The sequence below is a fragment of the Phyllopteryx taeniolatus genome, chromosome 9 (genome assembly GCF_024500385.1).
Source record: "Phyllopteryx taeniolatus isolate TA_2022b chromosome 9, UOR_Ptae_1.2, whole genome shotgun sequence".
Lineage (NCBI taxonomy): Eukaryota > Metazoa > Chordata > Actinopteri > Syngnathiformes > Syngnathidae > Phyllopteryx > Phyllopteryx taeniolatus.
In genome coordinates, this window is record NC_084510.1 from 30,572,980 (window position 1) to 30,589,272 (window position 16,293).

Genomic DNA, 16,293 nt, shown 5'->3' on the forward strand with positions numbered 1-16,293 from the left:
AGTCTTGCTCACTGTTCGTAACACTGAATTGTGGCAAACCAATGACCACTTGTACATATTCCGATCATTTATCAACTTGCGCTTAGGGTGTAAAACTGCTTTTTAGTATGAATACAATAAAAAAAAAGATGAATATTCTTTATTGAATAGTATTGTAAATATCTGAGCTGTGCTAACGAAAACGGTAATACACTGACATGACATACTGTACCGACGTACTGAGGTGAAGATGAGAGACAAGACATGGACACCACTGAACCAAAACATCCAGTCACACAAAATAATACATCTTTTTTTTATAGTTGTCCTTAGCACTGGTAGCTCTTCCAGCTAATAAAATAAAATAAAATTAAAAAAAAAAATAAAAGTATTTTGGTAGTTAAGCTTGTGAACCTAATTGCGATAAATGCAAAAAGCAGAAGTTGGGTTTGGCTGCTTTAAGTGTGACAGGAGGGCTGCAGCGAACAGGACACTCTGGGCCGTCAAAGGACATTTGTGCGTGTTTAGAGTGCAGTAATAGAGATGGGGACTCTAGTGCTGCGTCCACTTGATGCTCTTCAGGTCGACGCCTTCCTGCACCATCTCCCACAAAGGACTGGAAAAAAAAAATAAAAAATACACAGTTTACTGCTACTGGACGTACTCCGAGGTTGTGCTTTTTCTTTGGCTTTTTTGGGGGGGGGGGCAACCTGTTCCACAAGAAGGTTCAAAACCCAAAGGAAATACACAGGAAATGACATCACATAAGTCACCAACTTATTTTACAATTAAGAATGTTTCTTATTTTGGCACCGTTTCTTCCGTTTTACTGTCAGTGATACTTGTTTATTATTATTATTATATATTTTGTAACAGCGAACAGAATGTTAAAATATTACCCGTACAGTTAAAAATTTTTAGGATGCTGACAGTGTGACCATAGAGAAAATTATTTTTATTTCCGATGGGGCATTTAAAAAAAACTAATTACATTTTCTGCATTATCATCATAATTATTATTAAAAGTAAAATCAAATCACAGGAACAATTTGTTAAATGTCAAGATGTCACTTCATCCCTCTGATTTAAAAAGTGATTAAATCCAGTGTATTGTTATTGTAATTATTATTATTGAATTAATAATTATAAATCAGTAATTAAAATATTAGTAAGCCGTCACCCCAACTCCTGAATTAAAAAAAAAAATGAATAAATATATTGAATTGTTGTTATTAAATGAAAAATACTATTACGGTACTTTATGTTTTAAACAAATATGGTTATTAAGATGTAACCTCATTTATACAAATTTAAAAATGATTAAATACTCCACTATTTTTGTTGTTTAATGAAACATACAATTACAATTTCTGATAACAAAAAAAAAAAATTTTTAGTACGGTATCACCTCATCTCTGAAACTACCTTAATTTACATTTTATATTTAAATTAATGGAAAAAATGTCATGTAATTATCGTAAAGTATTGCTTTCATGATGCCGACGTCACACCTCATCTCTCGCAGCTTTTGAACCTGCTGGACGCATTTCTCGGCCGTGAAGTCCACCTCCTTCTCTGTGGTGAAGCGGCCAATCCCAAACCTATTCAAAAAAAACACACACACACACACACGTTTTTCAAGTACGTATTTGAAGGATGCAGACGACGACGATGATGATGATGATGATGATGTACCTGATGGAGGAGTGTGCGAGATCTTCATCGGCTCCGATGGCTCGGAGGACGTACGATGGCTCCAGTGAGGCTGACGTACACGCACTACACGCACACGTGCACACACGCATGGCACAGACATTTGAAAAAAAGTGCAACATGTTGCAAGTTTTGGTGAACGAAGTACTTTGGATTTTGTGGGACTGCTGTGTCAGCAACTTGAGTCCATCTCGGCTCTTTTATCAAAACAGTCTTAGCTGTGTTAATACAAATGTGATCATATGTTCCCAAAGTTTTTTTTTTTGTTTTTTTTTGGTCATTTACAACTTGAGCTTTTCGAACATATCAATAATATCGCGTCAACATCCAATTTGACCCTTTAGCTCGGCCGTGGCCACTAAAGGCCAATCCGGTCTGTGCACAACCTACTTACAGTTCTCCGAAGAAACCGGCCGTAGGGTAAACTAATTTGAGCAAGTTTGGCTTCAAACAATCAATCGTAGTTCTGCTCGTCAGCGTAGCATACACAGGAAGTCAGCTATCCCGTGTTCCGCCGTGGTCACGTGACGCTCTGCATATAGCGGATTAGGATTTGTAAACAGTAATTCATATACCTGTAGTTATTTCACATTAAAAACGGTACATTAAGATCGAGTTAAAAATGCCGATTCATGGATTTGTATTGAGCTAAACATGCACTGAATTATTCTGACCGCTAGGGGCACTAGCGTTTCATGTTAGACATTGTCGTGGAGTTGGAGCAAGGGAGAGCTGAACAAGACGAGCTTTCCATATACATGAAAAGCCTTGTTAAGAGCGCAACGATATTGAGAGCAACATGTGACCAAGAAGTTGTTTTCTTGAAACTAACAACTTGTCTCAAAGACGAGGCCTGAGGGTTAAAATTGAAATAAATGCTCAGGAGCTGAGGCTCACCTTCCAGAGGACAGCGCGATGTCCTTGAGAGCCATCAGCAGACTTTCGCCCTCCACGTAGGCAAACGACAAGTTAATGCACCCTAACACACACACACACACACGTGTTGATGTCACACACATCACTGCGTGAAAATGATACGAGTGGCGGCGTTTCAGTCTACCAGGGTAGCGTTGCTGCAGATCTCCATTCAAGATCACGTCGGGAATCTGAGATGTGATCTTCTGGACCAGACGGTTTGCCAGCATGCTAATTCTTTGGTGGTCGTACTACGCACGCACACACACACAGACGCACACGCACGTGACCCGAGTTGGTGTCGAGGTCGAGGTTGAGGTTGTAGAGTGTGCATTGTGCGTGTTGTGCGTGTCGCGGTGCGCCGGGGTCTGACCTCCATCTCCTGCTGCGCGATGCTGCAGGCGGCCCCCAGGCCCACGGCCAGCGGAGTGGGCACGGTGCCCGAGCGCAGACCCCTCTCCTGGCCGCCGCCGTTCTGCAGGGGCTCCAGTCGCACCCGAGGGCGCCGCTGCACGTACAGCGCGCCCATGCCTGACACACACGACCGTTAGCCGACACTGCTGGTGGACTGCTGCATCTCCAGAAATTACAATCATTTATACAAGTAGCTCAATTCCAAATTTTAAACTTATTATCTAGATTCAATACACAAAGAGTGAAATAAGTTAAGTCGACTTCAAAAATAGGTCTACGCAGAATTTCTGTCTCGATGCTCCCCCGGGACAAAAATAAATAAAGAAATAAATAAAACAGTTCCACCTTGGACCATGTTTGCGCCACTGGGACCAATGTTTCACACGGACATTTATTGCGGATAAAAAAACAAAAACTTTCAATTTCCATCCATTTATTAAAAACGCAATGTTATTTTATATTGACAGTGCAGGAAATGCAGAAACATGAATGGATTATGATTAAGTTACTGGTTTGGTCCGTAACGTCAAAAAAAATAGGCAAAAATGTTGATGATTGTTTTCCAAAGTAAAATCAGATGTTTGCAAATGTCTCATTTGGATTCGACACAAAGATAATCAGTCTGCTTTTGTGAAAGACGACAGAAATTGGGGAATATTGACAGCTGAGAGGCTGAAATTCAGAGGATTTGGACAATTATTAGTAAAATAAGGTCTCTGAACAATTCATCGATTATCAAAAAGGTTGTCGATTCATTTGATAATCGATTAGTTCTATTCCACAATCACTGAGAAGGACCCTCCGAAGTACCTTTAGGTCCGTAGATCTTGTGGGCGCTGATGGACATGAGGTTGATGTTGTCGTCAGACACGTCGAGCGGAACTTTCCCGGCGGCCTGCGCGGCGTCCGTGTGGAAGAAAACGCCCTTAGAGCGGCAAAGACGGCCTGAAAACAACCCGGGGAGATGGAGGAGGAAGACGCTTGTTTAAGTCATAACGCCATGTTGTGGGAAGGGCGGTGGGGTGGAGGAAAAAAATAAAAATAAAAAAAAAAGTGGTGGTGGGGTGGGGGTCAGACCTCTGCTGGCCTTAAAACTGTCAGAAGCCAAATTTTTATATTTGTTCCACGAAATTTGATTCATTCACCAGTATGCGTATCTTAAGACTTTTTTTGTCCAATCAGATTTCAGTATCTATTTGTTGCCACGTTCATCTAATCTGCCCGGGGCCAGAGCGCTGGCTCTCGATGACGTCAGCTTTTCCCCCGTCCTCTGATTGGTCGGCCAGAGCAAAACTTGTTCGTGCCAATTCGGACCCACCACTGGATAAAAGAGGTGCGGTTGCTACGGTTACCGATCTCCTTGATGGGCTGCATCACTCCGATCTCGTTGTTGACCGTCATGATGGACACCAGAGACGTGTCGGGAGTAATGGACGCCTCAAGCAGCTGAAACAAAAACAAGAAATGAAATCTCGCAACTGTGGAAGGTTTCGTGTGTGTGCTGAATTGAAAAAAAAACATTTAAGAAAGGATGACAATGTGAAATCATTTTTTTAAATAGTGCACTGACTGATGAAATTGTGAAATTAAACTTTACAAATAAGTATATTGAACCTACTTAATATAGAAGAAAAATGACCATTGAATAATTTGTTATATTTAATAGATAACTTATTTTAATAATGCTTACTCGATTTAGAGTCTAATAACTGAATGCATTTGATTATTTTAGCTTCTATTTTACAATTTCATAACTGAATTAACATTTATAATATGAATGAACATATAATTATACATATAATTATTAAATTGTCTGAATTAATTTCATCAGTCAAACAATTAAACCATTTATCAAATTAAATACATGCTAATATGGTCAATTTATTAAATTTCACATTAAAATTAAATATTCATAATTATCTATTTCATTGGATTCATATTCCATGTACAATTGACATTTCACATACAAACTGTCCATTGAATTGGATTTATAATGAATATACAATACATGATTATTTTATTAATTATATTATCAATTTGGATTCATATTGAAAATAACGTGAAGTTTAACCAAATAAACTTCTTTTTTATTCATGTATTCACATGTTGATTATGTTAATTGCATTTATATTTATCTTAGCACCCAAAGAAATCATTATTACTTAATCATCATATACAAAATGTATGTATGTATATATATATTTTTATTTATTTATTAATTACTATTATTTTTTTTAAAGACCTTTCCTTCAAAAAAACATGACCACAAGGATTGGAGGAAAAAAAAATATATATATATTTGTTTTAAAGTGACTGCAAAATTGTCTTAAGGAAGTGACGAGGGCAACAGTGTTCCTCGTCTCTGGTGCCTTTTGTTGGCAACCTTTGGCACGAGCAGGGTTTGGATATTTCACGTATGTTTGGCCGCACCTGGAGGTCGAGCAGTCCGTTGTTTTGCACGGGCAGGTAGGTGACGCGGAATCCCTCCGCCTCCAGAACGCGACACGAGTCCAGAACGCACTTGTGCTCCGTCTGCATGGTGATCACGTGGCGCTTCTTGCCCTTGTAGAAGCGCGCCACGCCCTGTGCGGAACCACCGACCGCAAAAGGTCAACGTTGGACTTGCCGGTATGGACCAGCTTTTGGGCACCAAAAGACTCAGATTTTGGGACAGTTGCGTTCGACACATTTTGTTTGCGATGTTTAACGAGAAGCAACACTGAGTGATGATGTCGACAGCTACGTTAGCATACCTAGCTAAGTGCCATAAGCTTGCCAGTACCAACTAGCTTTTTGTGAACAATGACTCCGATTTGACTCATCTGTGACTGCAGTTGTACATCTGTGTTTGATGTTTTACAAGGAGCACTGACCGAAGCTGAAGACTGCTACATTAGCGTAGCGACTCGGGTACCAAATGCTTTCTAGTATGGACCAGCTTTTTGTCGACAAATGACTTTGATCTTTTGGGACTGGTGTGGTCCATTTAAGTGCATCTGTTTTGACAAGACGACGTACTGACTAAAGTAGAAGACTGTCATGTTAGCAATGTTTTTGTGAACAAATGACTTTGATTTGAATCTTTTATGACTGATTTGTGCTGTTTTGACATGGCGCTCAAAGATCTGGCAAGATGTCACGTGTGGCACTATTGACCAGCTTTTTGTGTTAACAAAAGGACTTTGATTGGATCTTAGTTTACATTTCGTGGATTCGCCAGCCAGCTACTTAGCTGCCATTCTGCTTTTCGGTATTGACAGCTTTTTCTCAACAAAGAATTTTGATTTGGATCCTACCTTAAATTTGCTGGATTGCTGCCATATGCTTGCCAGTGCTGACCAGCCTTTTGTGAACAAATGATTGATTCAGCGCTCACTAGCCTTCCTCGACGGCTGCCACATGCTGGCTGTTATTGACCGGCTTTTTGTGAACGAGTGACTCTGATTTGGATCTTGTTTGTGATTGAGCAAACCTTGACGGCCATGTTGTTGGACTCGGTGGCTCCGCTGGTGAAGATGATCTCTCGGGGATCGGCGCCGATCAGATCGGCCACCTGCTGCTCGGAGACACAGCGGGGGAGACGATACCATTTATTTTGGGAAAACAAAAGAAGAAGAAGAAGAAGATGTTGTACCTTCCTTGCAGTCTCCATGGCGCTCTCGCTCTCCCAGCCGTAGGCGTGCGTCCTAGAGTGCGGGTTGCCGTAAAAATTCACCTGGTAGGGCAACATGGCGTCCAGAACGCGAGGATCCTACAAGTTAAGATTCAAGATAAAATACTTTATTATTAGAGATTTTTCTAACATATCTGCCGTATTTCTTAAAAATAATAATAATAAATAAATACAATTACAAATAAAGAAATAAATAAAATCACAGCTATTCTGCGTTTTTTGGTGCGCAAGCAAAAGCAATTGCTTTGCTTTGGCGCCATCTGGTGAAATCGTGGTGATGCCGTTGTTAGGTTCAATTCATTGCTCGTGTTTTTACGGCTGAGCTTGAGATGTCCTGTTTTATAGCAATATTTGAATGCACCTCATAGAGTCATAGTGAAAGTGAAAGTGTATTTTTGCCTTTCTCCCAATGTAGCTACTAATAGCCCGTGGAGTCTTCTTTGCCGTTACAATTGGCCCCAACATTCGTTGTTTTGTAAAAGCCAAAAGGAGACTTGCATGAGTTGATGCCATTTGGCTAAAATTAAGTACATAACCTGTATTTGTTTGCTCATGTGTGATGTCATGTCTGCTAGCTAATACTAAGGATGAGGACTCATGGGAAGGTGATTTGCTTTAGTTGAATAACTACTGAATACAGTCGTTTATGTAACATGGGTTTATGGATGTGTACATTCTTGATGTATGGCGTCGATGCATTGACCCCCAGCCAATAGAGGGAGTACAGAATATATGGTTTAATATTTGCCCTTTACCTTTGTTAGAGCACATTCATGAATAAAAGTGCTACACGGTTTTGTTTGTCAATTTCTAGGGCTGGGGAAAAAAAATAAAAAAAAAAAAAAACTTAGATTTACAATTTCAATTGATTTGCCCCCCCCCGCCCCTTCGATTACAGCTAAAGCAATTGAGTGACATTATTCAAAACATTTTTTTCTCTGCTCTGGCTTTACTCGTGTAGCGTTATAGTTAAGTGAGGCAAAATATTTGCAGCTTTGAATAAAAAAAAAAAAAAAAAAAAGTCAACATTTTTCAATGTGGCTAAATGAGCACCATTCACAGGGCTCTTTTCTTTACATGCGTAAAACATTGTGAAAATTATTCTGCTCATTTTGTCTTCCCCACCCCCAGAAATGAGCCACAAGTCGCTTTGGTGAAAAACAGTCACTCGAGGGTGGCAGAAAAGATGCTCAATATGGCGTTTTCTGCTCATCTCTACATTACAGTGGATTTAAAAACCGGGCACTTGCCATGGGGGTGGTGGCCTGCAAGTCCATGTAGAGGGGCCGCAGCTCATCTTCGACCAGGTCTCGTTTCTTGATCAGTTCTGCGGATTAAAAACTACAACATGACAAAAATATCGGCCGTGTCTGTTTTCTAATAGCAGCTGTGTGTCCCCAGGCTGACCCTGGATCTGCAAGTGCATGTGTGTGGCTGGTCAGCAAGTGCTGAGTCATTCCCAGTCAGCCTGTTCTGTACACACGCATGACTCTGGAATGTTGGCGAACCCAAACAAACATTGAAAATAACTTATGATCAGCATTTGGATGTGAATATGTAGCAGCAAAACACATTCAAGATGGATTGTTGCTCACTTTCATTATTACCATTTGAGGCATTTGACCAAGAGAAATTGAGACGTCTTTTCAAGATTTATTATTTAGTACAATACGATATTAGCGTACAACATATATAGATCAACAGAGCATTCTATGCATGACACTCGTACACTTTAATTATATATCGTTTACTGTTATGACCCTGTAAAGAGTCCTTGTCAATTATTTTTAACTTTTTAAAACCTGTTCAAGCTATATTACTGGTTACTTTAAATTTCACTGTTATTATTTTAAGGCATTACTTTCAATTTCATGATTATTTTAAGGCATTTGACCAACTACAAAAACAGACGAAAATGTCATTTTATTTTTACTTTGTGATGTTACGTTTTATTATTTACTGGATGAGCACAATACTGGAGTACAATATGAACAGAATTATGTTCTAAAAGCCTCCCTTGTGGGTATACTGAGTATTGATTTATTCTTAATATACTGGTTGGATCATGTTAAGAGTCCCTGTCATCATTACAAAAGTTACAATTAATATTATGTAATTGGAGTAAGTACAACTTTAATGAGTGCAATTTACAACTCTGACCGCGACTCTTCCAAAATGACACCGAACTAAAATAATTATTGTTATGAAAGTATCACAAGTCTTTTGCGCCAGTCTTTAAGCTGCCAAAACAGTTCAGGCTGACATTTGATTTGAGTCTTGGCCCCAAACTGCGTCACTTTCACGTTAGCATCATGCTAGGCTAACAGCTAATGGATTTCGTCCTTACCATTCCGTTGAGTGCTGGCGGCGGCAATCTGGTCGCAGCTCAGCCGGGGACGGAGCCTCTGAAGCGGCCAGCAGAGGCGGGACGAAGCGGTCCTGCCCGAGGAGAGCATCGGGACGACAGGAGTCTAGTTTCACCTGGTGGGAGACACCACGCAAGCGTCCAACAGTAAAACTTAGCAAAACTGTCTTAAAAACTATTTTCAAGACGAGTAATCCGCTGGTGGAGAATTTTATGCAGGCGGAACAAATCCTGAGTGCGAATCAGTCTGACGGACTAATGTTTGGTAAGCGTGGTTGATTGTAGTCAGTTCACAGCCAGGTTACTTATGACATCTTTATATGATGTCACACACAATAAACGGAAGTGCCCGTGTTTACTGCGCTCTAACTGGCTTATTTTAAGGAAACGTAGTTACCCGTCCTCTGATTGGTTGGCGATATAGCAAATCGCTCTCGTTAGCTGGCCTCACCCGAAATTTACTTGGCAGTCTTTTGATTGTTTAAAATTAGACGTGGAATTTATAGCTCAAAGTAGTACATTATGCCAGAAAATTGTAATGTTTTTGTAAATGACTAACAAAAAAGTCAAAGTGAAAGTTTCCACTTCGCTGGACATTATGTATTTTTCGTCATTTCCAGATGGTGGCGGATGAGTAGAAGTTTCTGTGTGTCTGCTGCGCTCTCATTGGCTGAATTTACAGGAATATCTTTAGCCATCTTCTGATTGGTTAAAATGAGGCGTAGAATTACATGTCTCCGTCAGAAAGATGTTTATTCATTTTAACGCAAAATTCTTGCTTACAAACAAATAAACATCGCTGAAAAAAAATAGCCTCCGCAGCGGAAGTAACAACCTCTTTTCTCCCCAACACTTCTCATGTCATTTCTGATACGACCGGCTGGGGGCGACAGCGAGCCCAAAGCGTTCAACCACAAAGCGGAGAAGAAGCGCGAGCCTGCTGCAGGTGTTTGGAGGAAGTAGCCATGCACGGAATATTGCGGAAAAAACAGCGATTATATTTATATTAACACAACGCCGACCAAGAAGTCATCCCCACGAGGGCGGATTTGGTGTTTGGCTTCAAGGTGAGTTGATCCCTTTTGTGTCACGTTAACGAAGCTGTTAACAAACTAGCGTGCTAAGTGAACACCAGCTAGTCTTCGGCTGCTAGTTTCAAAGTACAAACTCGGAGGATAATAAGTAATAATAATAATAATGATATACAGGATGTCAGCCTGTACATTAATAACTTCGTTCCTACATATAAGATCATGTTTTCTCATTACCACTCCGAATTTGTTTTATTTTGATTTAGCTTGTTTTGACTGTATTGATGATTACGTGGTGCATTATAATCATATAGTCTATGGTTATAGTACATTACAGTAAAAATTAACAACCAAGTAAATCTGCACTTCCATCCCACTGTCATGTCAAAGCCAAAAGGTAAACAGAGCTGCAGGGTTGGCACAGATTCGCGTTACCAGCAATATCTTCAGATTAGTGGTGCAACGATTAACCGACAACATATTGATTATCAAATTAATTGATAATGATTTTTAATAATCGATTAATCGGGTGGAGAATGGAGCCCTACGGGGGGGGGGGGGGGCGCAAGCCAGTGCAAAGTGTAGGCCGGTCCCAAGCCTGGATACATGCAGAGGGTTGCGTCAGGAAGGGCATCCGGCTTAAAACTTTGCCAAACAAATATGAGCATTCATCTGAAGAATTCCATACCGGATCGGTCGTGACCCGGGTTAACAACGTTAACCTGCAGGGCGCCGGTGGAGATTCAGCTACTGTGGGTCGAAGACGAAGGAGAGGTGGAAAACGGGTTCTTCGGCAGAAATAGAAGAGGAAAGCAGAGAGCCTAGAACTGAATGTGGGGACTTTGAATGTTGGGATTATGACAGGAAACTCTCAGGAGTTGGTTGACATGATGATTAGGAGAAAGGTTGATATATTGTGTGTCCAGGAAAGCAGGTGGAAAGGCAGTAAGGCTAGAAGTTTTGACCATGGTGTAGCTGGGAAGCCCTGAGCCCCTTCCTGTTTGCAGTGGTGATGGATAAGATGACAGATGAGGTTAGACTGGAAGCCCCGTTGGACCATGATGTTTGTAGATGACATCGTGATGTGCAGTGAAAGCAGGGAGCAGGGGGAGGAACAGTTAGAAAGATGGAGGCGTGCGCTGGAAAGGAGAGGAATGAAGATTAGCCCAAGTAAAGCAGAATATACGTGCATGAATGAGAGGGGTGGTGGGGGAAGAGTGAGGCTACAGGGAGAAGAGATAGCAAGGGTGGAGGACTTGAAATACTTGGGGTCAACCGTCCAGAGCAATGGGGAGTGTGGTCAGGAAGTGAAGAAACGGGTGGAGGAAGGTGTCAGGTGTGTCATGTGACAGAAGAGTCTCTGCTAGGATGAAGGGCAAAGTTCAGAAGACATTGGTGAGGGACGGATTCGAGACAGTGGCACTGAAGAGACGACAGGAAGCAGAGCAAATGAAGATGTTGAGGTTCGCTCCCGGAGTGACCGGGTTGGATCAAATTAGAAATGAGCTCCTCGGAGGGACGGCCGAGGTTCGATGTTTTGGATGTTTTTGGAGACAAAGTTAGAGAGAGCAGACTAGGAAATAGTGAGTATATTGGTAGAAGGGTGATGTGGGTGAAGAGGGCGAGAGGAAGAGCGAAGAGAAGGTTGATGGATGTCGTGAGGGAAGACACGATGGGCAGTTGGTGTTGGAGAGGAGGATGCAGGAGATAGGCCGACGTGGAAAAGGAGGACACGCTGTGGCCCAAAGAAAAAGAAGAAGATTAATCGGGTGGAGACCTTGTCAAACTTAAAATTGTCAAAATTCTCGGAATTTCTGCGTCATTATTAACAATTAAAATATCGTTGCCTATTTTCTGACAGGTTACTGACCAAACCAGTTACTGAATCATAACAAATTTGTGTTTGTGCATTTTCTGCACTGTAAATTGGAATTAATGTCCTGTTTTTGAATAAAGGGATATAATTTTTTTATTATTATCCCCCCCCCCAAAAAAAAAAAATGATAGATTAATCAATTATTAACATAATAGTTAGATCACACTATGTAAGGGTTAAGACACCTACAAATTGTTTTAAATTTTGGTGGAAAAAAAACATGCGTGAAATCTGGCTGGTGGGCGGGGCTGTGTTTGCCCCCAGTTGGAGGCGCCCGGCCATCGCCATGGGAACGACGACGAGCGAGCCGTGCATCTACGACAAGCTGTCGGAGAGCATCGACATCCTGCGCCAGTCGGGCTACCGCTACGGCATGTCCGAGCGCGAGATCGAGCGCTTCATCAAGCGCATGCTGGAGACCAACGAGCCCCGACGAGAGCCGCCGCAGTTCCCCCTCCTCGGGGCCACCGTCAAGGTAGGGGGCCGACGCCTCTCGACGAGGCAAGGCAGCGCTGCCGTGCCCCGGCACGTGGGCAAGGAGAGCCGCAGTCGCCCATGCACTTTCAGCCATTTAGTGAACGGTACAAACAGTCAAACGCCCGCAAGGCGTTTTTGTTTTTTTTGGGGGGGGGGGGGTTACAGTCATAACCATATTAATAGGCCAACTGTAGTGTAACTTCCACGTCCATGAGATTGTCAAATTCCAGACTTTTGCCTGGAAGGTTATTGTTGCCTTCTGTGATACCGATAAGGTGTGTCGCGTTTCATTGCGTGTAGTTGGTGGTGGCGGCGGGCCTCCTGCTGCTGGCGGCGCTAGCGTTCACGTACCCGCACAGCGCCCCGCACCCGGGCACCGCCCGCCCGGGGTCCCGCAACTGGTCGTCGCCGCTCAGCCACGTGCGACTGCTCGCGCTGCCCATCGCCAAGAAGTACAACCTGCAAGGTAAACGCGCGCGCACGTCCTATTCGCCGAATCAATCAGGGTTCCTACACATTTGCAAATCTAAATTCCCTACATTTTCTTTTCCAGAGCCCAATTATGACAACCAAGTAAACTTTTGATTCATTTGGCCATTGATTTCTAAAGAGCCGTGTCTCATTCCTTTTGTCCACGTGCGCAGGCTTCCACGAGTGGTGGAGTTTGAGCTCGCCTAGACAGAACCCGGTCAACTGCTCGGGTTGCGCCGACATCTCCTCGGTACTGGAGGTGCCCGAGAGCCTCCGCGGCACCGTCACGCTGCGTCCTGGGCCCCAGCTCGTCCTCTTAAAGGTAAACCGGGGGAAAAGGGATCAAGGACCGATGGCCGGAGTCAGCCATTTTGCACTCAGACACGCTCCCTGTAAAGTTCAAAATACAAAATACTAATTTTACAAAGCAACTTGAAATTGTCAATCATAACAGGACGCACGAAAAAGTCTCAAGGACCCGAGGCGTTAATAGCACAGGTAGTCAGCCATTTTGGTTTGGAGCAGCTGTTTCACACTTTCAGCACCCTGTCGATTATTATTTTTTTTTCAATTCATTGATGAATCGGATTAGAAAACATTTGTTCTGAATTTGCATCCCTTCCAAAAACAGGACACTATTTCAAATTGACAGTGCAGATAATGGACAAACAAATTAACGACGATACAGTTCCTGGTTTGGTCGGTAACATGTCAGAAAATTGGTTTCCTAAGTAAAGTAGATATTTGCAAATGTAGATACAAATATGTAAAATAATCAGTCTGCTTTCATGGAGGATGACAGAACTCTGAGAATGGTTACTCTTGAGAAGCTGAAATCGGAGGATTTGGAACATTTGAAGTTAAACAAGGTCTCCAAACGATGAATCGATGATCAAAATAGCTGTCGATTAATTGGATGATCGATTTATCGTTGGGACTTTTGTAATCTTCGCCATCCCGCAGGGCGGCGAGTCGCTCAGCCTCGAGCGGCGCCAGCTGGAGGAGCTCTACCTGGCCCACTCGGCGTCCGTGTCCGTCCTGCTCGAAGACGAAGACGGCGGCCCGCGCAACCTGGGCGGCGAGCTCCCGCGAGGACCCGCCAACTTCACCCTGCTATGGTAAAACCATAACGCGCCACCTTTGGTTCACGAGAGACAAACACGGCCAGCTCACCAGTCGACGGCCAGCTTGAAGTCGTCAGACCTCGGAGTGTCGTTAATCGTGTCTTTAAAGGCATTTATCTTCACAAACATTCAACATTTAGTCTTTTTTTATTTTTATTTGTAATGATTGTTATTAATACTTACTGGTCTTTTCCATAAATGACTTTCTTGTGGCATACGACTGGCTAAAATGACCTTGTATTGCGAGGGTGACAGTGCCACCTGTTCATGCTGATCAAGATGTTTATTTTTTTTTTTTTTTTCTTGTAAGGCACAATTAGTGTAGATTGTCATTTTTCAATAAAAACAACTTGTATTGGTAGGAGGTTCCGCTCAGCGACCAGAGAGAAAGTATTACGGTGGCTCTTCCCCAAGGCGGAGCTCTGCCCTCTGCTGGACAGCGCCGGCACTGTCTTACAACGCTGCTTGGTCACACACAACACGGACCCCCACAACAAGGCCAGTCCTAAATTCAATTGAAGAACCAATTAAAAGCTCTTTTATGTGCTGTATTTACCGTGTGTGTGTGTGTGTCAGGGTGTGGCGGTCCTGGGCTGGCTGGTGGTGGGCGAGGGGCTTCCCAGGGTGCGAGTTGTTCCCGTTCAGCGATGCCACAAACACTGCAGCTCCTTCAAGCTGTCGCTCCACCCCGGAGACATGGGTAACGCCTTTTTGTTTGCCTTTCACAGCAACTCACAACACCGTGGCGTCATTGATGAATTTGTTGTTGTTTTAGCGGCTTCTGTGATTAAAAGCGCAAACCCCGGCTGATGCGCACTTACACTAACAACGTGGCTGCAAACGGAGACTTCGTCAACTTGGTGACTTTTCAGACTCTTCTAAAAAGATACTTTAATTTCCGCCAAGAAACGACATGAGCGCAATCTTTTTTTTTTTTTTTTTTTTGCATGACAAGAGCCCAGTGCAAGCTTCTAGAGTCTTCTATGTCCAAATTTGGTCAATTTAATCTTTTTTTTCCCCCCCCAAATCGATACTATTGGTCAGTCCCCACTTGGTTCGTTATTTGTACAATTAATCGCTAGAGTGCAAATCAATTAACTCTGTCGGACACTTGAACTGTCTGAGAATGGTCATAAAACTCAGCGTGTTCCTTACTGCGCGGGAGCCGTGCGGCATTCTGTCGCCACAAGATCGGGAGTGTGGACGTGCGCAAGCCTCACTCACGCGTCTTCCTTTGCGCTGTCCAGTGTACGCCGACCCCCGCTACTGGCAGATGGCGCTCTTCCCGGGCCGAGGACAGAACATCGTGTGCGACGGCTCTGCGTTTTAGCGCTTCCGCGGCGAATGTCCCGACGCCCCGCCCAGGCGGCGCTCGTCCGTCCGCCCGCTGCGGTCCCGCCCGCTGAGGATGCCTTATAACCCCGGGAAGAACTAGAAACGTGGCGAGAAAAGGCACGACTTGCTCCGCGTGCCAAAAATGCCACGCCGCCAAACTGAACAACTAACAAGTATGTTGCAAAAAAGGTCCCGGAATGACGCAGCGTCATCTTTTGTCTCACCTTCCAGGACCTGCTTACTCCTTTTTAATTTTGCACAAAAGATGAAAAAGCTGCTTCTCTTCTTTCTTCTGTATTATTTATTGCTATTATTGGATGTCTGTGACACACACAGAATGCTGTTTTATGTGTGTTAACATGTTGCTATACTTGGCAACAACTCACGGGACCAAAAACATGACTGCAGGAGGAATAATAATAAAAAAAAATATATATATATATGGAAAAAAAGTTTGCTTTAATTGTTCCCAGAAAACGCCAGTTGGGATTTCAAAACAAAGTCAGCTACGACACGACCTCATCAGGAAATGTTTCAAAAAGTGGATGGGTGATGTACGATTACGTTTAACTTTACTTACATGTAAATGAATTTATTTCCAATTTAAAAAAAAATATACAATACACTGTAGTTTTTTTTATTTCTGTAGAAGGCACTCATTTAAATAACTCTACTGTATTTCTGTGTTTGTTTTAATGAGGGCTTGACCAATTGATCGGCCGGCCGATTTAATGGGCAAATTTTAGCCCTTTTCAAATTAGCAGATTCCCCCCCCCCCCCCCCCCCCCCTTCAAATTACAACAATTTATTAAAAAAAAAAAAAAAAAAAAAAAAAAAAGCCAATTTCTCTGATTTAAATACTTACGGACAAAGTATTGTAAAACAATGACATGTTCTGCCTGTAATTCACGTCTTTGTTG

The 16,293-nt window shown here is 42.7% G+C and overlaps 2 protein-coding genes across 2 annotated transcripts; one reads left to right on the plus strand and one right to left on the minus strand.

Annotated features, from left to right (window-relative positions):
• Nucleotides 1-124: 124 nt before the first annotated feature.
• nfs1 (NFS1 cysteine desulfurase) lies at nt 125-9,389 on the minus strand. The gene is made up of 13 exons (XM_061783492.1): nt 9,042-9,389; nt 7,945-8,021; nt 6,656-6,772; nt 6,494-6,577; nt 5,452-5,604; nt 4,374-4,467; nt 3,832-3,966; nt 2,981-3,138; nt 2,753-2,858; nt 2,590-2,671; nt 1,675-1,758; nt 1,491-1,580; nt 125-595 (listed from the first exon to the last, which is right to left on the minus strand). The coding sequence occupies exons 1-13, from the start codon at nt 9,148-9,150 to the stop codon at nt 532-534; spliced, it is 1,353 nt and encodes a 450-aa protein (XP_061639476.1). The 5' UTR covers nt 9,151-9,389; the 3' UTR covers nt 125-531.
• A 560-nt stretch (nt 9,390-9,949) lies between these two features.
• Nucleotides 9,950-15,813, plus strand: c9h6orf89 (chromosome 9 C6orf89 homolog). Its single transcript, XM_061783494.1, has 8 exons — nt 9,950-10,126; nt 12,231-12,441; nt 12,744-12,909; nt 13,088-13,236; nt 13,878-14,032; nt 14,401-14,536; nt 14,615-14,738; nt 15,286-15,813. Exons 2-8 carry the CDS (start codon nt 12,253-12,255, stop codon nt 15,366-15,368), a joined length of 1,002 nt encoding a protein of 333 aa, XP_061639478.1. The 5' UTR covers nt 9,950-10,126; nt 12,231-12,252; the 3' UTR covers nt 15,369-15,813.
• The last annotated feature ends 480 nt before the right edge of the window (nt 15,814-16,293 follow it).

Bases quoted from the DNA above. Each gene is read 5' to 3' on its own strand.
- nfs1 (XM_061783492.1), bottom strand. From the start codon at position 9,150: ATGCTCTCCTCGGGCAGGACCGCTTCGTCCCGCCTCTGCTGGCCGCTT. The intron at 3,967-4,373 runs GTAACCGTAGCA...GGTTGTTTTCAG, and splicing joins GCAGCCCATCAAGGAGATCG to GCCGTCTTTGCCGCTCTAAG. The intron at 2,859-2,980 runs GTCAGACCCCGG...GTGCGTGCGTAG, and splicing joins TCGCGCAGCAGGAGATGGAG to TACGACCACCAAAGAATTAG.
- c9h6orf89 (XM_061783494.1), top strand. From the start codon at position 12,253: ATGGGAACGACGACGAGCGAGCCGTGCATCTACGACAAGCTGTCGGAG. The intron at 13,237-13,877 runs GTAAACCGGGGG...GCCATCCCGCAG, and splicing joins CCCAGCTCGTCCTCTTAAAG to GGCGGCGAGTCGCTCAGCCT. The intron at 14,033-14,400 runs GTAAAACCATAA...TTGTATTGGTAG, and splicing joins GCCAACTTCACCCTGCTATG to GAGGTTCCGCTCAGCGACCA.